The sequence below is a fragment of the Malaya genurostris genome, chromosome 3 (genome assembly GCF_030247185.1).
Source record: "Malaya genurostris strain Urasoe2022 chromosome 3, Malgen_1.1, whole genome shotgun sequence".
Lineage (NCBI taxonomy): Eukaryota > Metazoa > Arthropoda > Insecta > Diptera > Culicidae > Malaya > Malaya genurostris.
The window spans coordinates 185,242,885-185,269,530 of record NC_080572.1 but is presented as its reverse complement, the minus strand read 5'-3'; the positions used below and the strand labels follow the sequence as shown (position 1 = coordinate 185,269,530).

General features: G+C 35.9%; 1 protein-coding gene across 2 annotated transcripts in view; it reads right to left on the bottom strand.

Moving 5' to 3' along the window:
• Window positions 1-25,496, bottom strand: part of LOC131435003 (23 kDa integral membrane protein-like) — a 34,225-nt gene extending 8,729 nt beyond the window's left edge. Inside the window, exon 1 of one of the 2 annotated variants that reach the window (XM_058602441.1) lies at window positions 25,238-25,496. In XM_058602441.1, coding sequence (XP_058458424.1) covers window positions 25,238-25,303 — 66 coding nt within the window. In that variant the 5' untranslated portion in view covers window positions 25,304-25,496. The remainder of the gene's footprint in view (window positions 1-25,237) is intronic. The other variant, XM_058602442.1, reaches the window with a different exon arrangement.
• Between the last annotated feature and the right edge of the window lie 1,150 nt (window positions 25,497-26,646).

The following is a 26,646-nucleotide window of genomic DNA, read 5'->3' as shown; positions in this document are numbered from 1 at the left end:
AGCCGATCTTGTTGGCAGCATACCCCTCCAGGACCACCGTGGACTAGTGACAGCTGGATAAATCGGGTAAAAAGATGACTTTGTTCCTCTATGCTTGCGGATGAACGGAAACACAAACTTGGAATGTCATCGTCGAGGATGTGACAAATGGTTCCGTTTCCAGGCCACATCTGTAAATCGCTTCCCAAAACACAACTTTCTTCGCAAACTTGAATCTTTCTTCTTTCTACACTCAGGCTTTTCTTGTACACATTTATTTGTTTTCGTTGAATCTCGGTAAAATGTTTACCGAGATTGGCACCGTCGAGTACTCAGTACTCTCTCAACAGGCCGTTCAATTATGTTGGTTTTTGAGCGCTTGTTGAACGATATATTGCACGAAAGATTCGGTCAATTTGCTGGATCTGTTTGTTGTTGTTTTTTGTCTTGCAAAAATAGTGTGAAAATTAAGTGTTACCTTTACATAGAAAGAAAATTTGTTGTTATTCTACGTGAAGTAGAAGTATTGTGCAGGTATGTATTGTTAGTTTAAACAAATAAGTGGAAAAAACTTCAGAAATTCTACAGTAAAACTAGTCCAACGGGGCTCCAATTCCTCATGTTAAAAATGGCTCAACAATGGACCTCTGTCTACCGGGTTTGTTGAACGAAAAAAATGGCATTCGGCTAAACGGTCAGTTTTAAAATCGGCAAACGAAGGTCCCGTGTTGGCCTCCCGTTGGACGATTGATTAGACTTTCATTGGACCAATGATCCAACGTATTGGACCAATGAAGGACCACCGTTGAACGTTTTTTTCTAAGTGGGTAATCATCTTAGCAAAATATGATACTGCTGAGTCTCGGTAATCTTAAATTTGACAAGCGTCAGTTATAACCGAAATCGTCAGCAAAAAGTTTACTGGCTGTTCGGCATAACCTTTACTGAATGTTCGGTCAAAAAAAGAAGTGAAGTTTATGAAGCTTTCAGCAATTAAAAGTAAACAAAGATTTTTGTTTTACTTTTCTTTATGTTTCGTCTTAGTCTCGTCAGTGCAGAGTAGTTCAAATTGAACTGCTTAATGCTAACTTAAACAGTTCAACTTGAATCGCTCAGCAGACGTAAAGTTAACGTTATTTGCGAAACGCTTTTTAATTGGCACCGAAGTGCAATTTGAACTGACGAGTCTAGTACGAAACGTAAAGAAAAGTAAAAACGATTATGTGCCCTAATCACAAACTTAGGTTAACCCTTAAATGATTTGAATGGCTTAATTTTTTGCAGCGTGTTTTGCGGTGACATGTTTGTTTACATATCAATAACAGCTGCGCAATCGATTGGTTTCGGTACGGTTTATCGTTTCGATGATGAGTCGAATTGATCCGGAAACGCGAAAGAAAATTCTGCACACTTGGTGCTCATAAAGTGGTGTTACGTACAACGAAATTGCAAAACGGGTGAAAGTGCACCACACCGGTGTCAAAAATACTATCGAGAAGTTCGGTAAGACGCTTTACATGAAGGATTTGCCCCGATCCGGTAGGAAAACGGATCCCAGCCAGCCCGGCCGGGACTTAAAAGTGGTTGAGTACATCAGGAAAAACCCATCATTGTCGATGCGGGATTTGGCCAAGCAGTTCAACACCAGCATCGGGATGATTCAACGGATCAAAGTTCTGAACTCCCTGAAAACGTACAAGAAACAGAAGGTGCCGAAAAAGTCCCTGGTACAGCAAGTTCAAGCCAAAAGAAGAGTTTTCGTTTGAAAAAAAATGAAACTGACCCAGGGTAGTTTCCTCAAACTAACACTTTTCACAAAACTGTGCTGGGTTCGCACTTAGCAACGGAAGTGTGAGCAAACCCGCGTTATAAGAATCAGTTTTGAAACTGACCCGAATTTCAGTTAAATAACGTTCGGTTCGAAGCTGGCTTCAAAAAAAGTTCGTGTGGAAACTAAGATAAGTTTGGGATCAAACGAAAACGGCATTAGTTAGCCTTTATTTAGAAATATCTTTGAATTGAAACACGTTTTTGCACGGAACGATCGAAACGAGCTCTGCGCCTAATTCGTATTACTGTTTTTGAATTAGTTGATTTTAACAACAAAAATTCCAAAATAACTATAAATTTAGTTAAAATTGAGAATTTACTTTGCTGAAAAAAACTCTTATTTTTCGAGAATGTGTTTAGTTGACAAATATCCTGGACACAAACCAGCAATATTTCAATCCAACACGAAATTCTCATTGACAACTACTTTCGTTATTAAAATCAGAAAATTTGTTTCTATTTATCTATCACCATCATTACTGAAGGACAGCACAAAGAAAACAAAAATGAAATGGGTTTTATTGACAAGTTTATTAGCCAAAAACTCATGAGAAGTGTCAAAGCAAAACAATCCATTAAAAAGTTAAAAGGGACAGTCTTGTTGAAACTGCTTGCAAATTGTTTAGATGTTTTTCGCATGTGTTACGATGTATCCATATATAAATTTCTAAACCGATATGTAAAAATGACGTAAACTGTTAGTGGAAAGTGTATTTATTCAGAATTTGTGCGTATTTGAAGCGATTGTGCGTAATAAAGTTTTTACGCGGAACAGTGAAGTGAGTTTCGAATGTTGCACTCTAATTGTACACGTCAAATGATGTTTTTTTGTATCTTCTAACATTCCGGGCTACGCCGTCCGGTGTACTACTTGTATTCGGTTTTGTTTTCCGAGTGCTCAAAGTTTTCAGTGAGAGAGTCGATTTCACGAAGTCGAATGAAGAAAACAGCGATTTAGGAGAAAAATTTTCAAAAATAAATTTATGTTTCGTTTATATCTTTTTCTCCAATACAACATCGTATTTATACCTGACAATATAAAAAAGACAACCGCGACTAATTTTTTTCGGTAGTAGTGGCTAGTAGTCATTACGGTGTTAACGTTTTTTCGGTGACTGTGCGCCATACAGCTGCAAATTGCAGAAACCAGTTCAACCATTTATATTGGTTGAAAACAACGTTTTATTTCTCTTATTCAACTAAAAAATTAGTTGAATGGAAATGAAGTGTTCCTTAGCTAAGAAATGACAGCACGTTTAATTGGTGAATTCAACTGAAAAAATAGCAATTTGTTAAAATTATTTTATAATTAATAATTTTATTATTATTAAGGGAATTAGAATTAAAAAATCTAAATTGACAAAAGTAAGTTTTTTTAATTGTCTCAAAAAATAACTAACTAAAATCAGAAAATCAACTAATTTTTTCGCCAAAATTCTGATTTCGGTCTTTCCGTGTGTGAGCCAATCAGAATACGTTTTCTGTACAGCCAGAAAATGTGTGGATGTAAAGGTGAACATTTGAATTTTGCCCCAGATCGTATTTCTGTGGTTAACATCAGTGGCGTCGCGCAACGAAATTGACGGGTTGTGCACTGCTTATGTAGTATAAAATCAGTTGTAACAGTTCATTATAAATGAAAACTAACGATTGAGGAATGGAGATGGAGACTAGGATTTAACGGGTCATTTCTGGATTGGCTCCACTCATATCTTACTGGTCACGAAATGATACTGAAAATAGGAGACTGTACAACCTTACCATTCGCTTTTACCTTTTACGAAGTCACCTTAGACCGTTTATATTTTTACTTTATCTCAACGATCTAAATTTTTCGATCAAATGCATGAAACTATCGTTCTCCGAAGACTTCAAAATATTTCATGTCATCAAATCCACAGCTGACGCAGAGTTCCTACAAGAGCAGTTGAATAATTTGACTAAGTGGTGTAATATCAACAGAATGGTTTTGGACGCCTCAAAATATTTCGTCATCGCTTTTAGTCGCAAACAGTCTGTAGTCAGTTTCGACTATAATATTTCACAAATTTTTCTGCAACGTACATCGTCTGTGAAGGACCTTGGTGTCCTCTTGGACTACATGTTAAATTTTATTTGAGCTTACTATCTCCAAAGCCTCTAAGCTACAATGATTCATTTTTCTCGTTACTCAAAAATTCGATGATGCGCATTGCTTGAAAGCATTATATTGTGCCTTAGTTCGCTCTACGCTCGAATACGCCTCAGTTGTCTGGTCACCGTACTACCAAAACGATATCCAACGCATTGAAGCAATCCAACGAAAATTTGTTTGAGTCACTCTGCATCGGCTTCCTCGGAGATACCCTTGGAACCTTCCAAGTTACCATGCCAAATGCTAGAACTAATTATGGGTATAACGAGCCTTTTGCCAGCATGTGCTGAATATTCAACCAACTCATTCGACTACAATCTATCACGAAACGTAGTCAAGAAAATGTTCCTAGGCCTACTATCTAATTAGTTTTAGTTCATTTAGAATTACTATGTTCAAGTGAAATGTATCATTTGGATGATTGTAATCTGTTGATGCAAAAGAAGAGGAGGTTTTATGCCTATTGGAGAGCAAGTTTGACAGAAACTAACTCCACCGGGCTTTTAACTACTCCAAATAAACAAACAGATATTTGCTAGTGTTTTTCAATACACTGAAGTCTTTTTTTATGCGACTTTACGTACCGCATAAAAAACCGCATAACTCTGAAAATTCGCAAAAAAAAACCGAATAACTTTGAAACTTCGCATAAAAAAACCGCATAACTCTGAAACTTCGCATAAAGAAAACCGCAGAAAGGAAACCGCATAACTCTGAAAATTCGCTTAAAAAAACGCATAGCTATGAAACTTCGCATAAAAAACCCCATAACTCTGAAAATTCGCAATCTTAGTGTACAATGAAATAATAATATACTGTTGGATGGGATTTTTTTAAAATTTATTTCGTATAATCGATACAATAGAAGTATTCGGTGCTCTGCACGTCGAGCAAATCTGTCAATAACATCATCAATAAAACCGACTCGACGTTGCAACTGAGACAGCAATTTGTTTTCAACTACTATAAGCATAAACCACTGAAGCCTCTCCTAACGGCGTGCATACATGTTCGCACAGAGCCAAACGTGACAGAGAGAACAACAAATCTCAGAGCTGAGCGGAGTAATTCGTTCTCTCAGTTCAGTAACTTATGAACACGGAAAAGCCACTAACACAACGACAAGAGATACTTGAAATTTTAGGTTGGATGTATATGAGATGTGTGTGTTAAATACACGCAATTCCGGCACAGGAGGCAAAGTGTTCGAGTTCAGAGTACCACGTACTGGCTACGGCAATGGGATATGAAAAGATCGATTTGCTGTTATAGACCAGCAAGCGCAAGCAGAGTGAATTTTTGCTATGGACCAAATCGTTCATTATTTTATATTCGGTACCATCCGAAGCTTTCATCGAATAAATTGAGAATCTAAAATATAATTGATGCAGTTCATTCCGTGAACTTGACGAAGTGTACATGAGGACGAGACGCTACGGGTTAACATATTTCCGAAAAGATCAAAACTTCGTTCAGATTTTCCTCACCACGAAGAAGAAATTCTGATTTCACTCTACTTAGAGTACTTCTACTACTTTGTTTACTAGATTTTGAGCACTCCTAAGGTGTTGGTTGCGATCCAACTTGCTAGAGTGTGTAGAGTTGGAGATGGGCAGTTCCAAATAAAATCAAGTAAAGTATCAATTCGACTTCCTTATCTTCTCTTTCGGTTTTATAAATTCGAAACTCAATGAGAATAATAAGTGTCGTCACTTTAGTATGCATGAAACAGTAAAAAGTGAAAATTTTTACGAAAAAGTACCACCCAGATGAAGAATTCGAACATGGTTAATGCATTTTCATATTTTTTTCTCCGCCTATTGTACGTTAGAAGTGATTTGTATAAAACTAATGTACGATTCAAACCGTCACCGGAACTTCAGCTTCCGTCAAAATTAGTTTGATACTTTCTTTACCGGAACGTTCACACCTGTAGTTATCCAGTTAGCTTTCACATCTCATCCAAGTCAGTCGATAAAACAAAACCGCTTACGTTCGGAACGGCAGTAACCAAGTACAGTATTGTGTAGAGAACAATAGAACGATTTCGAAATGAGTGAGCCAAATTAACAAAAGCTACCACAGCCTATACGAAAAAATATAATTATTGTTTACTTCAGACAGTGCATAATTCGACTTTCGATACGAGAACTTGAAGGTTTGCTTAAGGGGCAAATGCATCTTGATATTAAACGTGTGCATTTACTTCGAAGCAACAAGACAAATAATGTTGTTTACATCCAGTTTTATAGAGTTGGATGCAATTCAATTCGCTAAAGACAATAACAATGTTCACTATGCTCCTTCATCTACCGAATATTCTCAGAACGTCGAGGCGGGATCTCCTTGGTGCCCGCTTTAATGTACTTCTCGTCGTCCATTGCGATGTACTTCGGCTGCACCAACTGCTCGCGGTACCGCTTCCTGGCCGCAGGATTTAGCCATGAAATCCGACCCGCCTCATTGCATGTTGGATGAAGCAGACAGAAGAATTGATCTTTTGGGCCTCGTCCCGATTCAAAAGGTTCGGGTTACGCTTGAAGTATTTCCTCGTCTTCCTTGAGATCTCAGGGTTGCATTTCTTCGCTTTTGTTCCGCTGTCAGTTTACCGCTGGGTTATCTGGGTCTCCTTGAGCAATTTTACCCCACGGGAAACGATCGAATAGTCGATTCGAGACTGATTCACGATCCATCTGTGGGAGTGGCCTGGATTTTCTACAACCGCGACACAAAATTTATTCTCGGTAATCGCTTGACAGCAAAAACAACAACGTCTTGACGTTACATACGTTTTGTGGAGTTTATTCTTTCTGATTCAATAGACTTCGCTACCGGTTTTCTTCTAGAAACATACCACAACTGGTTTGTAATATCAGTGTTCTATGCATCGGGGGCACCGGAGGCCCTGTTGGGAGTATACTGAACTCCACACCTGGAAAATGTCTAGGTGCGGAATTCTATACCTGGAAATGCAGGTTTTTATCACTTTCTTTTAACAACCGCAACCCTCCTCCGCCAACTAATCAACAACACAATTTTACTCCACAGTTGGGTAAAATCTTTTCCACCAACTTTGCTATGCATTGAACCACCAACTTGGCAGTATGTAAAGAAATTTTGCACATGTAAATGCTACACTCTAAAGTAGTTTTTCGGAAAATTTCATCAATTTTTACCCATCCAAAAAAAAGTTTTTCACAACAGAAAGTGTTGTATTTTTTCCGAGTACAGTCCTTATAAGCACCAAACTACTAGCGTCGTTCAACCGCATTTCTATTACGCTCCATTACATAGTGATAAGTAAACGCATAGGTTAGACAGTAGAAGTTTGTTGAAGAATTTGTTTCAAATAAATGCTATTAATAATCGGTGCGATTATTAAGAATTTTGTTGAACATGTATTACATGTTACGCCACATGCGTATGAAATAGTATCTGCATTCTTATCTGCTTATCAGCTTTTCGCCGGAACCCGCTTTTCGACGGAACCCGCTTTTCGACAATGAGTCAGTTCTTAGTTCGTCAGTTCGTTCACATAATTCCGAACGATATTTCGTTTGCTTCAACTGTTCGGTACCTCGAAACTGGTACAGAATGGAAAATTGCCTAAACCTCACCATAAGAATTTCATTTATGAATTGAATTTAGCATGCAAATATTTTCAATTTCGGACAGTGCCTATACTATTGCGTATGTTATTTCCTATGACTATGACTCTCGTACGAGTAGTAGTAATATGTTAGTAATCGGAACCCCATAAAAAAGCTAATTTAATAAATTGTTTTTTTTTGTCGTTTCCTGGTGCCAACCAAAGCATTGACCCAAACGAAAGAATAAAAAAGAACATACGATCATGCCCAAGGTTAGGGTGTGACTAATTTAGTAACAACTAAATTTTGCGTTTGGAAGCGTAAAGCTAGCCAAGATGCGCTCAACCGTGGCTGCTAGAAGTTTGCCTTCAACCTGCAGGCTCGCGGCGGGTACGGCACATGCAATAGGTTTACTATCAGAGCTTGCTCGCAGACATGTAGAATAGTAAAGTTTCGCAATTTTCAACCGTGATACGAAGCTTCATTTGTAGGCATATACCATAACGCCAACGAATGCTAGTCGGTAAAAAAGGTTTGTCAAGGTAAATGAAAGTGATAAGGCGAGTTGGAACAACATACTTATCTTTACCATTTTTTTTATCTGACTACAATGGTTTCCTGAGCTGTAAGGAAATCTTTTGGTTAGAATTAATATTTTCCTGCCAGTAAATATTAAACTTCTCAACGCATATTAAATTTGACTTCTGAACTTCGATTGTGAAAAGTCGCATTCTAAACAACTTCACGTGTCACTGACTATTACATATTCCTATATATGAGAAAGCACTTCTGAGTAAGTTAGCTATACGTTTATATCAATTCGGTTTTAAAAAAACCGAGAATAAATAGCAATAATTATAATTTATTAAAATAGGCTTCTTATTCTCTTTTACTTAAATATTCGTTTCTACTAAGATTATATTCTTGCGCTGAAAATTAAAGTCAATTAAACATTACTAAAGTAGAAACCTCAAAAAGAAAATAAATGTATTTATTTTTGCAAAGGCTAAGTGGAAAAACAGATCGAGAAGTCTTGTTTTGTTTAAATGCGAACTCACAGAAGCTAATTAATACTCAAACTTGAGTGCTTTGATGCTTAGTAGCTAATAGTCAACAAGTTTTCGTGGGAACTCCGTTCTGAGGTTCATGAATCAATCTTAATTCAAGAATACAATTGTAGGTCAACAAAACGTGCGTTAACGCTATCATCTTTCATTTGTCTTTATTTTAGATCAATTCCAATTACGATTTTAAGACAATTTCAGGAGTCGGCGAACTGGCATTCGGCGAAATTACCCTTTCGGCGAAATGACATTCGGCGAAATGGCTATCGGCGAAACAGCTTTTGGCGAAACAGCTTTTGGCGAAACGGCTTTCATCGAAATGGCTTTCGGTGAAATGACCCTGATTCATGTTTCCCATAGGTACTTACTAAATCTGAGGAAATAAACTAATGACTGATAAACTATTAGTTTATCAGTTTTTTCTTCTTTGTACCAAGAGGGCCGACTTTCATATAACACTCGAATCAGTTCGTATTTCATGAAAAACATGTGCACTTGATTTTCTCGGGGATGGCTGAATCGATTTTTGAAATTTTAGATTCGAATGAAAGGTCGTATTACCACACACTATTGTTGAATTTTTGTTATACTCTGACTTCTGGTTTAGATGTTACAGATTTACAGGCATGTATCCAGAAGTAAGAAACCGAAGGACCTTGGCCTCGTCCGAAATGAGAAACAGAAACTAATAAAAGCCTACCCTACGAAGCGGTTTCACAGAACGGCGTAAAAATTACTTTAAATGGAGGATAAAACCGGGGCAAAAAAAACGACAATGATAACAATTCATAAAACTGTGCTGGATGTCCGAAAAGAGAAAGTGTGCGAGCTTGCCATAGTTATTTAGGATTAAAAAGATAAACGCAAGCGCACTTCGAATACATGTTAGGCTGGATCCTTTATTATACACCAGAGAACAGAATGATTACCGACAAAGGACTGTAGTCGTGTTTCGAAGCGGTACGAGTATCTGCAAGAGAGGCTTAATGAGTCAAAAATGTCATGATGTCGGTCTTTTGGGATTGTCATAGTATACTTTTGGAGGACTTCCCCAAAACAACAAAATTCTAGTATTAGTGTGCATTAATGGAGCGATTATGGACCGAAATCGCTGTGAAATGGCCTTACATGAAGCACATGAGCGAACTATTATTTATAAGCATGAAACGTACAGATCTGGTGCAATCCCAAAAAAATAAATTTGTCTTAGATCGACTTGGGACAAATTAGAGACAGCGTATCGTATCGGAAATCCATGTAGAAAAAAACCGCAAATTTAAAAAAAAATTTCATGCCAAATGCATGAAACATCCATATTTGGCGTAAGCTTAAATTTTTTTTAAATCGACCCGCATGGAAAAAACCAAATGATGCCAAATGTCCTAGAAATGCTTGAAACGTAATCTGGTATAATTTCAAAAACATTTTTTCTTAAATCGACTTTGGAACTCCGAACTTCCGAAATCGGAAATTATTTTTGAAGCCATGAAATGCATGAAAAGTTGAGAAAAACATGAAAAGTCGAGATCTGGTGTAACCTCAAAAAAAAAGAAAATTTTCTAAGTCTTACACTATTGACTTCATAAATCTCCAAATATCAAGGTGAGCGTGTATTTCTAAGGCAAAACAAGAAAACCTCGTAGCTTCCGAAGTCCGCGTAGTTCCGAAAATCTGCGTAAAAAAAAATCCCATAAAAAAGACCTCCGTGTAACCTCATAACAAAATTGTTTTTTTCCTGTCGATATAAATATTTACAGAATTTGAGACTGCGTAACTTCGGTAATGCGGGTAGAAAAAAACCGCAAAATCGAAAAAAAAAATGTTGCCAAATGTCTTAGAAACATCCAGATCTGGTATAACTTCAAAAAACAAATTTTTTTTAATTCGACTAGAACTCCGAAATCGAAATTTTTTTAATGCTAAATGTCTTAGAAATGCATAAAAATTGGAGATCTGGTGTAACCTAAATTTTTTTTTACAAAAAACCGACAATTTTCTAAGGCTTTCGCGGTTAATTTTAACTTTTGGTTAAAATCTGACACTCGAGTGATTAATTTGGTGTTGTCAAAAATAACCCTGCTCGAGAGTACGGTTATTTTTGACAGATCGATGATTATTTTCCGACACTGAAAAAAATCTTGCAATGAAAATTCTTATATTAATTCTTTAGTTGAAATTATTTCCAGCGGAATATAAACCCAAATAACTTTCCTTCCGTCAAATTTTGAAATGGGTCGCAGTTTTAGTTAAATTTAACTATACGACACAAAATAACCACTCAAGTGTCAGATTTCAACCAAAATTTAAAATTAACCACGAAATGGTTCACAGCCTAAGTGTCAGAAAGTTGACTTTAAAAAAATTTCGGGATAACACCAGATCTCGACGTTTCATGCATTTCTAAGACAAAACAAAAAAAACCGCTTAACTTCGAAAATCCGTGTTGAATTTGCTCATTTTAGCTAAGATAGATAAAACTGAAAACAAGTTTCTTCTGTCTAGCCATCCGAATTGAAAATATAAATAACAATAATAAATTCAAAGTTCTTATAAAATTCTCCATGGTCGAACAGCGTCCTAGATACAGAATAAAACGCTGGCCCTTAGGTAACTGAGAACCGCTGTACGTAGGAAGTAACCCTAGACACGCAGTGCTGACAAGTGGAAAATCAGGTGGCTTATGCGCTTAGCATGGTGAAATTGCTACGAGTGCTACGACGCTGCCAGACAGAAATTCGCAAAGCGTTCGTAAGAGAGAAATTTAATTTGTTTTAAAAATAAGCTGAATATTGTTTTTCCCGTAGGTCTGGCTCAACCACAAAAGCATGCTTCGGCTTTGCTCCGAGAACGGTTGTTGTCTTTATCAAATAAACAAGTTACTGGTAATACATAGAAGCCGCCGGCCGAGTCATTCGGTCGCTCCACTTGTACAAAGAAGTCGATTCATCGAACCGAGCATTGTACGACCGTTAATCGAGAGTCTTCCGATCTGGATACACTCGAAACACATTCGTGAACGTGCTGTGTGCTGCATCAGTACCTACAGGGTGGCTACTAAAACACGCCGATCAGCACTCGAATTTGTTTATTCACAATATGGCTGTCTTGAGTAAACATTCAGCACAATCTGTTTTGTTGGTGTTGAGATAACGGTAAACAATAAATGCAGTATTAGCAATAGTTGTCCGGTGCGGAAGACCTCAGCATTTCGATTGGTTTTGCGAAATCAACATTTTGCATCTAGTTTTCTATCGTGAACATTCATTATTCACGTTGCTCTGTAAATATCTTGAAAGATTGGTTACTTAAATAAATGGCAGTAGCTTGTGAAAAAGTAAAATGAGAATTTTTTAGACAATTACAGGGCGCATCCATGAGTAACGTCCTTTTCTCGTTCGCTTCTATATGAATTGTTTGTAACAAATTTAGAAGAAAGTAAAAAAAAAGTTTGCCTTATCCAATGTGATAATTTAACAACTTTATTGTATATGATCAACAATGTTTAGAAAATATTACGTTTACGTATGAAGAAGAAAATGATATTCTTAGATACAAAAAAGGTGGGTGGGTAATGTCAGAGACATAACTGGATGTCGTGAATACGAAAACAACTGATATGTTCCTTAACACTTCCAAATATCAATTAGTTGATCAATTGTATGAATTATGCAAGCATTCCCCTTTTTAACATTTTTCTCAAAAACAAAGAAGGCTTCACCTGATCTCGATTACTGTGCACAAATCTTATCAAACAGTTCTAAATTTGCACTAAGCTGAGGTTTTTACCTTCGATTTGCGAAGAAGAAATCCTAATAGTTCTTTAGACAACTTTTAGAGCCATTAGAACGGCTGATTTTGTGTGATGCTCTCCACCGTTGTCCTCTTTCCGTTGTTTTTTCACCAATGCAAAGAACAGGCGCAAATGCAAAGAACAATACATCTGCTCGCATTGGCGATAGAATCCAAACTGATCCAATTTTTGTTAGCAGGTTTCTTTTTACGTGATTTCGTTTGTAGCTTTTTCACTAATGGGCGGTCCTAACGGCAATAAAGATAGCCGCATACAGAATTTTAATGTCGATTATTTCATTTCGGATTTGCATTTCATTGAAAGAAACTCTCAGGATGCTGTACGGGATTCATTCCTGCCTTTCAGAAGGACCAAACTGTGGAACTCACTACGATATTAAGCACTCTTCGGAGTATTTTTCTCGAACGATTTGTTGTGCAGCAGCAGATATTTTGTTCTCTTCCCCAGAACGCGTTCTGATTGGCTGATGTTGACATGGGTCAAATAAGACAGGTTTTTCAATAGTGTACTATTGAAATACTTCAATGCTGTTGTTCACAGATCACTGAGCTATGAGATTTCAAAATACGAGGAAGTCCAACGCGCCTTATGAATTATCCTCTTTGATACTCGTTTATACCAAACATTTCAGAAAAGTTTAATTTTGAATTATTTGAGATTATGTCACAAAACTGAAAATTTTATCATAAAATTGTGATCATATTTCCGATGGCATGTAGCAAAAATTATGTTGATTCGTTAGATACAACAAGAGATATTCACGATCAAAAACTTATCACTCTCTCAGAGGGTAAATTTTTAAAAGGCGCCCCATAGTAAAGTAAGTCGTATTCACGACAAAAAAATTGCGTATTCTTATACCGTTTTTGTTTATTGATCAGAGCAGCCCGAGAGCTGACCCAGAGTCGCTCAAACAACTTTTGATGCGTTTGTTCTAGCAACCTGGGGTCACTCTAGATCGGACTCCAATCGCGTAGTTTTGCTCTGAAAATTTTCTAGGGTCGCACCACGCATCCATGCGAGTTTGTTTATTTTTTCTTTTTTTCATGAGTTGTTGTTTAGGGCGCATACCATGTGTTCGTTTTACTCGGAGTCAGAGTCGCCCGCGTATAGGTTCAAAAACGAAAACGGTATTAGATATGTAACATAAAAACGTAAGGCAAAATGAATGCGGTTTTGTTCCCTAAGCACTAACATTAACTAACCCCTGAATGAATTAAGAGTAGGTTCCACTCTTTTGTTTTCCATGAATTTTATGAACAATGGGACGTTTCAGCATTATTTTTGATATTCTTTGTAATGTTTGTTCCTTTTTTTGTTCGACTAGATATCTTATCTAAGTTTGCTTAAGCCTTTTGCCTTTTTTTCGATATGTTAAATGAGATTCCGGACGATGGTGTGTTACGCGCGTCTTGTTGTACTCGTACATGAGATTACATATCCCATTGAATCAATTCAGGTCTCAAATACTTCAACCGCTTGATCAAAATTGAATATCCACTTTACTATTCACTCATACTTGATATCAAAAACAAATAGCATTCAAGATTCCTGTTTGTATTAAGGAGCAAGGCACTTTGCAAGCGTATGAGTAATGTGTGTGCGTAAAAGAATGTTCAAATTGGTAAGATTAATACCAAATTAAAATTTAAGCGTCGTCTCTCCAAGCAACCAAAAGTTCAACAGTTCCTGAAAAATATCCACTTTATTAGAGCTCTAAAGTACGCGTGGCACTTTTTGGCAACTTGAACGTACAGAAAAAGTTCTTGGAAACTTCCTCGCTGCTTAAAAGCTGTACAAGGAACTACTTCAAAGTTTGTTGTGTTACGTCGGATGAACAATCAAGTGTGAGTAATTCTTTGAAAACAAACTTTGTATGCTGCTTAAGCCAAATCTTTTCGTACGAACTTTTGGTTACTTGGGTTAGATGCAAACTATAATACATCCTACCGAAAGAACAACTCTAGAAGGGAAATTCTTCCACATTGTTTTATATCCATTATGCGGAAGCCATTAGAGAGGGAACTCTGTCCAGTGTATTGACTCAAAGAATGAGATGAGAATCTGTGATTTTGCTCAATTTTAGCCTAACATAAGTATTTCACATTTTCACATTAACTTTTTGTGATATTTCTTTTTTGGGTCAAGCAAATGTGTGTCGAATTCCGTTAATTGTAGGTTAAGTAATCAGAAAAATATGGGAGAGAAACGTTATCCACTTAGTCATTTGACAATTATGATGTCCGAGAACATAAATTTGAACAAATAATTTTTGGACGAGACGAAGTTCGACGGGACAGCTAGTGAATACTTAGATCTATGACATACGTACCAAATCATATGTACGTGATATACAAATTACCAACACAAGTTAACTTGGTCTACTCTTGCTCCTTAAGTTAGTGATAAATGTTCCTTGGGTGAATGTGGATAGGTACACATTGATGGACGGTTGATAACTGATAAGATTGCAAAATCAATTGCTACCGGAATGAACAAATATTAACAAAAGTATCAATCTTTAAATAGCTTTCAGTGATAAAATCGTAGCAAATATACCGCAACACCTTCTTCTTCTACTACTTTTGGTTAGCGTCACCTTCACTTGAGATGAAACCGATTGATGGGACAGCAATTTAGGCTATGTTGTCAGTTAATTTTCGTTTTTCGGCCAATGTACTTTCTTTTCATTGGACTACAAGTGAAAACCTCGTTGCGTGACAACGTCGAGTCGCCAAAATACGTATAAAAATCGACCGGAAGTGACCGCAACGCCTTGATGCTGGTATAGTGGAAAACCAGTTAACTACTACTGCTTATTACATTTGTATCCACAACTCCCACCAATTCAGATGATGTCATTTTTCCACTGGTTCACTGAAGGCCACTTAGTGAGCCCGTATATGTGGCGTATACGTGATAACTCTGGATTCAAATATGTTAACCGTTCGAAGACACGAACTCACTTACTATTTGTTTTGTCAAAGTTGTTTACCTACTAAATAGCGCCATATGAAATGACAATACACAATAGCTCATTTCAGTAGAGACAAATAAAACAATTATCTCCATAATACTAAGATTTTCAGATATGTCCTCTATGACTATGAATATTGTGACGCATTTAAAATTCGCATTGTGGGCTTCATTTCAACGTTGTTCAACTGATAAATTCGTTGCAGTGTCATGAAATAGATTTTTCACCGAATGAACGCCGCCTACTTGAAGCATCGCCCACTACGAAGAAATTCTTTCAACATTGAGAAACGACATTACTAGCTTCTTTGTTAGATCTGCCTTTATTGGAATGTGGGAAAAACGAAGGGGAACGGTGTCCACATTCGTCTCAGTTCCTATGCACATCATATTTATTAAAACCATCCATTGAAGTAAAATGCTCGAATTAATTTTTCTGCTCACTATATCAAAAGTAGTCTATAATTCTCATATCAATTTCACGTTCGACCAGTGAAATACACTCGGCCCATTATCTCATGTTGTACCGCATTGTATAAAAAAAAATTTTGCTCGAGTGTGCCGAGTGTGCATAAAAATAATAATACTGTAACTTGATAATTTAATCTCGTACTCCACTCCATACGTGTGTTTGTTTGGATGTGTGCGTCCTTTTATTAGCAAATCTTTTTTTAGTACAAGATATTTCCAACCACATCGTTGACATCATGCGTGTGCGGTGTTACGAATTCAACACAGGTAAGCAATAAGAAAGATCCTCACCGTCTTCACACACGAGCAGGAATATGGATTATTGTGGTATGGTCAAAACAATCTTGTCCAACTGTAAATTAATTTATTTACACTACGAAATAATCATATTACATTCGCGTCTCGGTAGATGCACATAAAAGAAGCGTGGTAATTTTCTTAAATTGACAATCTAAATCTGATCCAGCGATCAGCGGAAAGGAAAATCGTAGATCTGGCAACGAGATAGGGAGACCAAAAATTATGACACAGGTTGCATTTGTAATTGTGTGCGAGTTTGTTTGCTTGTTAAGTATCACACTTGTAGCGAAAAAAGAAGTGTATCCATCAGTTCTGCTCAATTTGAGCACAAAGCATATGTTATTTATTTCACGTTTCTTCCAAATATCATATACTCAGGTATCAATACTCCCCAATAACAAGGCAATGGTGAACAAGCAGATTGTGACAGTTCAATTGGAATCATAACAATGTCGCTGATCTCTGGTTGTAGGATCACTAGTTCAAGAATGTTCTAGTTCTAGATGCATAATTTATGTCAGTTTATAACAAAAAAATCTAATATCATCAGTAGCGTTTTACTCGCGTTCCAAACATAGATAAAATCGAACGGCAGCGTATACCAGTTTTGAAAGTTACCTTATGATCAAAAAAGAACCGGAATTTTCATTTTAAAATTCCCGCGCTTGTCCAATCGGTAAACTTTTATTCTCTCAACGTTGGCAACACTTTTATACACATTCTGTCAAATTTTGACGCATATCGTACGATTAGTTTTTGTTTGGCGTCTATACAAAGAAGTTGAAAATTTTTCGTGTGGCGATTTTTATAATGGATGAAAATTTAGAACAACGTGCGTGCATCAAATTTTGTGTTGCAAATGGATTTAAGTGTTCCGAAACGTTGAAAATGTTAGGAAAGGCCTTTGGTGAATCGTGTCTAGGAAAAACACAGGCATACGAGTGGTATAAACGCTTCATAGGTGATCGTACAAGCTTGGATCATGATGAGATCCCTGGCCGCCCAACAACATCTGTTACTGAAGAAAACATTGAATCGGCGAAGCAAATCGTGTTGCAAAATCGTTCTATACCGATTAGAGAGATTGCTGTGTTGTTGGGCATCTTTTATGGATCAGCCAAACACATTTTAACTGATGTTTTGGGTTTGAAACGCGTCGCTTCTCGGCTAGTGCCAAAAAGCTGAATTTCATTCAAAAACAGCGTCGTGTGTGCGTTGGTTGTGTCGCAGTTTTTGGCCAAACACTCAACCAATATCATCAACCAAGCACCGTACTCTCCAGATATGGCCCCGTGTGACTTTTTCCTTTTCCCCAGACTCAAATTGCCATTGTGGGGAACGCGTTTTGAGACCATAGAGACCATAAAAGAGAATTCACTGCGTGAACTAAAGGCCATACCTTCGGCGGCCTATAAAACTTGTATGGAAAATTGGATCAAGCGTTGGCATGCATGTATTGCCGCAGGAGGAGGATACTTTGAAGGCGATAATAAAGAAATTTATTAAAAAATGAAATTTTGCGTTTTTTAATAAAATTCCGGTTCTTTTTTGATCATAAGGTATAGCCGAGTAAGCATGTGAAACTTACCCCAATAAAAAAATTTATATTGTTATACCACATTTGAAAGAGCTTGGACTGATATAACAATTCTTAATACACTGAGGTCTTTTTTACGCGGTTTTTATGCGGGTTTTACGCGGATGTTGCACCGTATTTTTACACGGATTACCGAGGTTACGCGGATTTCCGAAGTTACGTGTTTTTACGCGGATTTTCGAAGTTATCCGGTTTTCTTGTTTTGTCTTAGAAATGCATGAAACGTCGAGATCTGTTGTTATCCCTAATTTTTTTAAGTCAACTCTCTAACACATTTTCGAATATTTTCAAAAAAATATTTTTGGAAATTACACCAGGTCTCGACGTTTCATGCGTTTCTAAGACATTTCTCGATTGACATTAGAAAAGGCTCCAAGTGCAAATGGCAGATTCTCTTTGTTTACTCACTCTTTCAATTATTACGGCATATCCCTATATTTTTCAACAATTTCTTAACCACAGATCGAAAGTCGATGGATTCAGTCGTTATTCTATGCAAAGAATTAGAGAGGGTTCATCGATAGAACCGTAATAATTGAAAGAGAAACCTTCATTTTCACTTAGGAGTTTTTCTCGTGTTTGTCTTCATTTGCCATAAAAAAAATCTTTAGTTTTGCAGTTTTTTTATACGTGGATTTCAGAAGTTACGCGGTCTCAAATTCCCTGTCCGAAAGTCGTTTTTTACCAATTTTTTTTAGATTACACCATATCTCTTTCATGCATTTATAAGACGTTTGGCATAAACAAAATTTTCAATTTCGGAAATCTCAAAATCAAATCAGGTTCCAAAGTCGATTTTCTTCAAAGAAAATTTTTTTCGACATTACACCAGACCTGAATGTTTCATGCATTTCTAAGATATTTGGCATCACAAAATAAATTTCTTTAGTTTTGCAGTTGTTTTTTCATGGCCTTCCGAAATTATGCGGTTTTTTACGCAAAAAAGACCTCAGTGCATTGCAAATCCTTAACTACCAGTTAGTGTAGTTCTATTGAGTTGGAAAAACCATGGATAATTGAGAAAATCATAGATGTTTTAGGTATAGTCGGGAAGAGTTTTTGAAGATCAAAAATACTTATAAATTTGAAAACATATTTTGTCACACTTCGATTTTGGTACCACTATGGATTTTTTTAGTAATAAATAATGAATGCTGTTTCGGTTTCGTATTTTTTAAATGTGAACGAGCAAAATGTTTGAATTTTTCTAAAAAAAAAATAACAATCAACCACGCGTTTCCGTTGAAGCTCTATTAGAAGGAAGCGCATGGTGCTTTGTTCGAGTAGTTGTGCATCAAGCGTTTCCTTCTAATAGAATTTCAATGGAGACGCATGGTTGTTGTTATCATTTATTAGTAGCTTTTATCACGTGTTGGTCATTCGCCGCATAAAGGCACATAGTGGAATGTTAGTTTTATTTCGAAAAACTCAAACATTGTGGTTTTCCGCATTTTAGAAAAAAAAATTGAAAAAGGAACCACTTCAACGTGTCCGAAAATGATTTATTCATTACAACAAAATCCAGAGTGGTACAAAAACCGAAGGGTGAAAAAATTTGTTTCAATATTTTTAAGTATTTTTCAATGCAAGAAATACATTTTCAAAAAATTTGAACAAAATTGTAAACCTTCCTGATAATGCCTAAAGCATCCCTGATTTTTTTTAAATTTCACGGTAAAACGTTTGCCTCAAAATTCTAATCAATATGATAGTTGAAGGACTAAAATGTTGGGAAAATTGTCTCCAGTACAAGCTCTTTCAAACATGTTAAACGATATGAGTTCCCTTTGGGACAGATTTCACATGGTTACCCGGCTATAACCTTCGACTGTACTGCACATACTTGCATATTAATCCCATATACAACATTAACATGTTATAACAGAAGATTCAAATTTAATTTCCGATGTTTTTCATTTTTTGTTATTACAGAAGGCTAAATCTTGGAATTCCAATACATAAAATTAATTAAATATGCACTAAATGGGACTGATATGCGAGTATTTTGCAGATAGGACTGACGAAAGTTAATATTATCTTGCAATTTTTGAAAGTATATCAATATTAAGACTTCATTCATCAAGCTAAATGCGCGTATGGACAGTGTAGAAATGCTCGAATAAATGAAACTAATGTCGTTTTTGCTTGAAAAAAAATTAAAACTGACCTTGGGTAGTTTCACCAAGTAAACACTTTTCACGAAACTGTGTTTGGTTTGCACTTAGCAACGGGGGTTTGAGCAAACCTGATATAGAATCATGTTCGAAACTGACTCGATTTTCAGTTCAATAACACTGAAACTAGGTTCGAAACTAACTTCAAACAAACGGTTTGACAGCAGTTAGGGTGAAAACTGGGTTAGGTTCGGCATCAAGCGAAAACGACATTTCATTATTTCAATTTCAATTCTTTTATACACCTCCCATATGAAATTTTCAGCAGCTGAAATGATTTTAACAGCACAAATAATTTGGATGATTTTTACATCCAAATAAATTTTATTTTAGTTGATAAAATACGGTATTCTTTTAGTTTACACAGCAAAAAAATTAGAAATATTCGAAAATACCGAATTCTACTTAAAAACTCGATTCGCCTTATATCACAAAAATGACCTAAACCTGCGTCAAACATACCCAGCAATTAACGCAGTGACGAAAATTTATGTGATAGATTCCAACAAATAGTAAAAATATATCATTTTGAACCTCGTATATGTATGGCTCAAACGACTTAAATTTGCGTGTTTATGCAGTTTTATTATTCATAAGGAATCTGTTTTAAAAATGAATCTGCACTCAATCATTTCGTTTGTTTTATTTAGCAATAAAATTATGCGTCACAGTATTATTCTGCATTGTATTTCGCTTCTTTTTCCGTAAGCGTATATGTCATAAAAACCACAAAACTTCAACTTCATTTACATCGTCAGAATGCTTTAAACATGTGTTAGGTCGACTGTAGAAATGAGTCAATTTTGGCACTCGAAAATATCGGTCTCAGAAGACGTAAATTTAAACGATTTTTTCTAGGTGATTTTCATCGATTGTTCAATAATCGATCTTCGTTATACCAAAATTCCTTAACACGTTGTACTGATATGTCGGGATCGGGACAACCGAGGCTTGATATACTAATTCGTTAAGTTGAGATTTCGGTAAATAACAGATAAGACTATTGTACTAATAGTCATCTGATTATTAGAGTCGCCATATTGTATCGCCAATCAATGAATTGTGTTAAAATCTATCTGCAACTATTTTCATCTTACCCTTAAGGTCAGTCTACCGAGCAGAGACAGCAGATCTCACTCTAACTAATGGTTTTCATATATGAGATGACTACTGGAGCCGTTACCCTATGTCAACATTTTCTTGAGATATAAAAGCTTATTTCATTACAGTGGGCAATTGTACCATGCCCCTGTTATGTATTACTCAGTTTAAATACAGATGAAATATCTGCAATCGATTTGATAAATCTTGGAAATAATTCCATTTTCATTCAAACTTAACGAAATCAGATAATTAGTAAATAACGGTAAATAATCTCACAAAAACTCTAATTCTTACATTGACATGGTAAAACTGTTTTTTTAATTAGCGATCTTTGATTCTGTGTTGAGTCACATGCAAAATTTTAAATTTTTCGTAAAGGGAGCTCCACCAACAGGGAAAAGTAAGATATTTTCAGAAGTTTTAAATGTGTTCTCTACAAATTTATTTGTAATTAATGAAAACAATATTGATTGAAATCGTGAAATTTTCATCATCAACAAAATAGCAATCCCTGCTCACAGGGTGCTTCTCCCTTATTTGATAAATCTACTCTGAGAGCACAAAAAAAGTGTCAGATTAATAGAGTAAAAAGTACACTCAAAAGATAATCACATCATAGTTACGTGCAAAGCTATTTGAATATTATATCCACCCTATTTTTTACGTAGGTTTTAATGGACAGACATTAAGAAGTTATGTGTTTCATAGATAAAATGTACACACTGAGATTTAATTCCTTTGTTCGGTAATATTTTTGACGAGAAATTTCGGTAATCTATAGAAATGACCGATATTTCGGTACATGACTTTTATTTTACAATAATTATGCAAATTTTTACCGGACGATCAGTTTTACGTAAATTTTCATTACAGAATTTTGTAAATATATATACAATTTATACGGTAAATCTGAATAGTCGCCGAGTACGGTAAAAACCATACTGTCCGTATGGTAAAATTATCTTCAACACGGAGAACCCTTCGATCATAAAATTGCGATATCGCAGTTTTTGATTTTTGCGATAGTTGATTTAACTAATTTTTTTTGATTCAACCAATATGGTTTTTGATTTGCATATATTCAAGTAGTTGAAAAATATGTTGTTTTGAATGCTGTCAAATGCCGGAGACAGTTGAAAGGAAAACAATAATCGCAATGAAAAATCAACAACTTTTTTAGTTGAAATCTGTTCGCGTCGCTTCAAAATGTCAATGAAAACAACATCGATGGTTAAAGCGTTTGGTGAAATTGTGTTCATTCGATTTAAGAAATTTATGATAACAAGTGTTTATCTAACAGCGGTGTTGTGATAAAGTTAACCTTGTTTAAGATGATGAAGATTTGGTGACAAATTAGAAAATGTTAATGAATGATCATCTTTCAGGTATGCGCAAAAATTTTATGTTTCAAATTCGATCATTGATTTACTTCCAGCAGACTGTTTTACTTCCAGCTGTTTGATACCGATGATGATGTTCATGCATTAGCAATAAAACGCTTTTTGACATGAATTTAATTTATAAAAGTAACAGGAGCGAAGGGGTTCAAACACACAGAACGCGCTGCGATTGAATGGCGCGTTTGAATTGCCGTCGCAAAATTCCAATTCCCAGCAGTTGATGCACCCAAGCTCATATAAATTGACTAAAATTATCAGTGCATAACTTTAGTTCAACCGTTTGAAGGCATCATCTTTCAATACTCATTTTAGGTGAATTTAATAATTTCGCTAATTTACTCGCCCCTCCGGGCCTTTTTGCTGATTAAATTAAATTCTACATCAATCATTTCCGATCGAATCAGAAGTATTTTTTTAGAATTTAGATCTTTACTGATCTCGACTTGACTTGATCATGATCATACAAAAATCAAAATCACTTAGAGATCAGATCAGTTCTGATTTCTTAATGATAATTTATTCCTTGGTTAAGATCACTTGAAATCAGCAGGTTTTCGCAGCCCTAATGATATTACATCGGTGGTTTTCCCAGCCCTAATGATATTACATGTCAATATAAAATACTGTTTTTTATTTTAACAACGATATTTATTTCATGAATCTCAACATACCGAACTTATATCAAATAGATCATGACGTGTACCAGATTTGATTGGATATTTTGATTATTTTCGCAAATCAATAACATTGTTCGAGTTGATTCAACTATTTGCAATGTCTAAAACAAATAAAACCGATTTATTTTTCAACTAACAGAATTTTGTTTCAATAACAACACCAGTTATTTCAACTAAAATATTTGAAAGGTATGTGTCCTCACTAATTGACAGCATTTTTTTCAAACAGTTAAATTAGTTGTTTCAATCATCGTTTCTGCTAATCGAAAAACAAAAATGACAGTTTAGTTAAAACAACGATCGATTAGTTGTACCAAATTTTAACCAATCGAATTCAGAAAATCAACTAATATTCTGGTTGAAATGGGATCGCGGCTGGTTCCGTTGCAATAACCGAACTTCTGTGAAAACTGATTGTCATGAAACTAACTGTCAAACAGTTATTAAAATTTTCAGTAAGTGTCTTTTTATTAACCAAACAAAAAAATCAGGAATGGATTGAGGTACAGGTGCTAAAGTTTTTAAAACATTAGAGCCACTAAAAGCTTTTTGTTTACTTATGCGCAAAACATAATTTTGTATCACTGCCCACTTGCTGCCTACACAAATCGTTCGAGGGTAATTTCTTGTGAACTCCACGGATTGTGCAGTGTTTTGGAAGACGCTCATAATTCCGATCAGTCGGAACATTTGACCCTTTTTTTCGTGGAATAAAACTATATCCGCAACTGGTTAGAATTTTCTTCATTCGTTTTTGTGAATTTGTGTTGTTTTTTGAAATGGGAAATTCAGAATTTAAAACAAAGGAAAACAAACAAACAAAAAAATAGCAATCCGTTAGATCCATTGGATTTACAGTTTACGGTAGTTGTTTGACAGTTCAGCAATTACCAAACGATTGGTAATCAATTCAATTACCGAACGTTCAGCTGTTGAAAAATCGGGAAAAAATTTCCGAATTCTGCGAAATTGTCTAAGTGTGTAGTGTAGTGTTTACGTTTACGTTTGACTTATTCGCATAACATTCATTCTCGTAGCGTGAAATATTCAATTCGACATTTCAAACGATTTTATGTGATTTTCAAGTAAATTGAGCGTGATTTTTATTTGAGTGTATATGACTCGTTTTGCGCGTTCTTTGTCGAAACATGTGTGTGTTTGGCAAATATTCCAGTAACGCTAGAAAATGCGTGTTGTTGCAATGAGATGCTGTTTGGCGAAACTGATTTTTCTCTTGTCTTGATACTGAGACGCAGTTTAATAGACGCGGGTCAGAATGGCGCGAAAACGCTGAAAAATGCAGACAGGACTGGCGATGAAAATACATTGTGCGGCAGTAAAAACAGTCACACAAATAACGTAACAGTCATTAGTAACATTAACGATCGCAAAATTTTATTATCTTGATCGATTAATTCCTAAACTATAGTTGGAACAACGAATATCATTTCAATGTCACACACAGAGTTATTGTAGATGAAAGCATATACACAATTGGAACCTTCGAAGTTCTTTCGACAGAGTGGTAAAATTTCTAAATTCAGTGAGTCACATGATTTGAACATACTAATTATGGAAGTACATAGCACACTGAAAATGCAGTCAAACAGACAAAACACTTGAGAAAATGTTTGTCACATTCATCTCTCATTTATTATATCAAGATTGTGTTCATCTTCACGATTTTATAGACTAATTTTAATAATAACACGCGCAAAAGCATTGATCATTTTTTCACAAGTATATCTCACTTCCCACTAAACCGGTGATTTAAAACCACTAGGCGATGTTAACGCTTTGAGTAAGGATTTTGAACACGCATAGATTTTGATTTTAATGAGAGAATAATCGATTTTTTTTCTTTCTATGGTCAAACTATATTATTAAAGTGAATTTGTAAAATCTGTAAACGTTTAAACTTGATTGGTTCTGTTTCCATCATTCAGTCATTTAACCAAGCATTTAAAATGGTTAAATATGCAACTCACTAGCAATAAATAACATCACACTGTTCGTTAGAATGTTTTCTGATTCAACATGTTTTGACCTTCCAACCGCTCACCGAGTTGATACAGCGTAGAGCATCGGAATTAGTCACAGATTAATGACAATAGATTGATGGTCACTCACCGAACACAACAGATTGAACACAAATAGCACGTATTTGATCGTTGACAAGCCGCAGTTGAGTCCCATTTTGGCAGCGTTTAACTAGCGTTCCTCGATAAACCGCGAATCCTTTTCAGCCGGTAAATTCTAGTGTACGCGGTGTAGTTATGTCCTAGCAAACAGTCACTGGTAAGTCACTTTTCGTTCCGTTTTGTTTCGTTTCAAATTTCCGAACAACCGTATGGCTTTAAATCTCACGCAGTACTAACGTTACCGATACCCTGAAGTGGCGTGTTTGTCCCTGCCCGAACGCACACCGCGAAATTGGAAATCGTTCTGAATCCACATGTTGTTTGTATGCATTGGACAGTGAATCAACGGGCCCGACAGCATTTGTCGTAGTCGTCGTAGTTGTAGGAAGATATTTTTAAGAGTGTACCCAATTGTTGCGTTCCTCCTGTTTGCGAACAAAAATGAGTCATCAAATAAAGTGTGCGTCTCATCTACTTCACTGAATACGATTAGGGGATGATGGAATGAAATCCCCGCAAACCTGTACAATTTTCAATTCAAGATCTAGATTCTTGTCATCATAAAATTGACGTCTTTGATAGGAGTTTAGATTTATTATGTCATTTAAATGAAACATCTGCTGTATCTTCAGTTCCATAGTCAAGAAAGAATTAAATGTCGAATTTGATCGGTAACACGAAATTTTTCTGATTGTTCGGTAATTTAAATGTTCTTTGTCGGGATTCGTTGAAATACTATTCTGATATTTCGATAAATCGCATCTTTTGCCGAAGCTTGGTATAATCAAAGACATCATATTAACAAGATATCCAGCTTTCCCATTTCCCGAACAAATAATTGGCAACATCTTTTTTTGCGAGCATGGTTCCCTCAAGCGAGTCCACATCGAATCTTGTACATACAAGTAGTCTAGAGAAGTGTCAAATTCGTACGCGCGAAAATAGTAGCACTGCGCACCCATACAATTGACATGACCAGAGCCGGTGAAACATATTAAGCCCAGGTGAGTAATTATTCGTACCGGGGAGAACGACCCACTATTTTGAAGTATTATTTAGTCGATTTTTAAATAATATTTTGTTTCGATATAACTTTGCATGAGACGCGTAAATTCGAAGCTTGAAGCGTTTTCGATATTTTGTTGTAAAACAAAATAGCGCATTTAAGGATTAAATACAATATCAAACTACAAAATTTCAAAAATTTGTTTGGAATATTAAGTCAGCAGTTTTTAGGGGTATAAACTTATTTGTGTTTGCGAATTTTCGAAATTATTTCTTTGAGAATTTTGGTTACCCTGATCGTTTAGTTGGTTGGGGTTGATGGTGAAAGATGTCTCGCATGAATCGAAAGCAATGTCTTGGCATTACATTCCTTCTGTGGAATTTGGCCTTTCT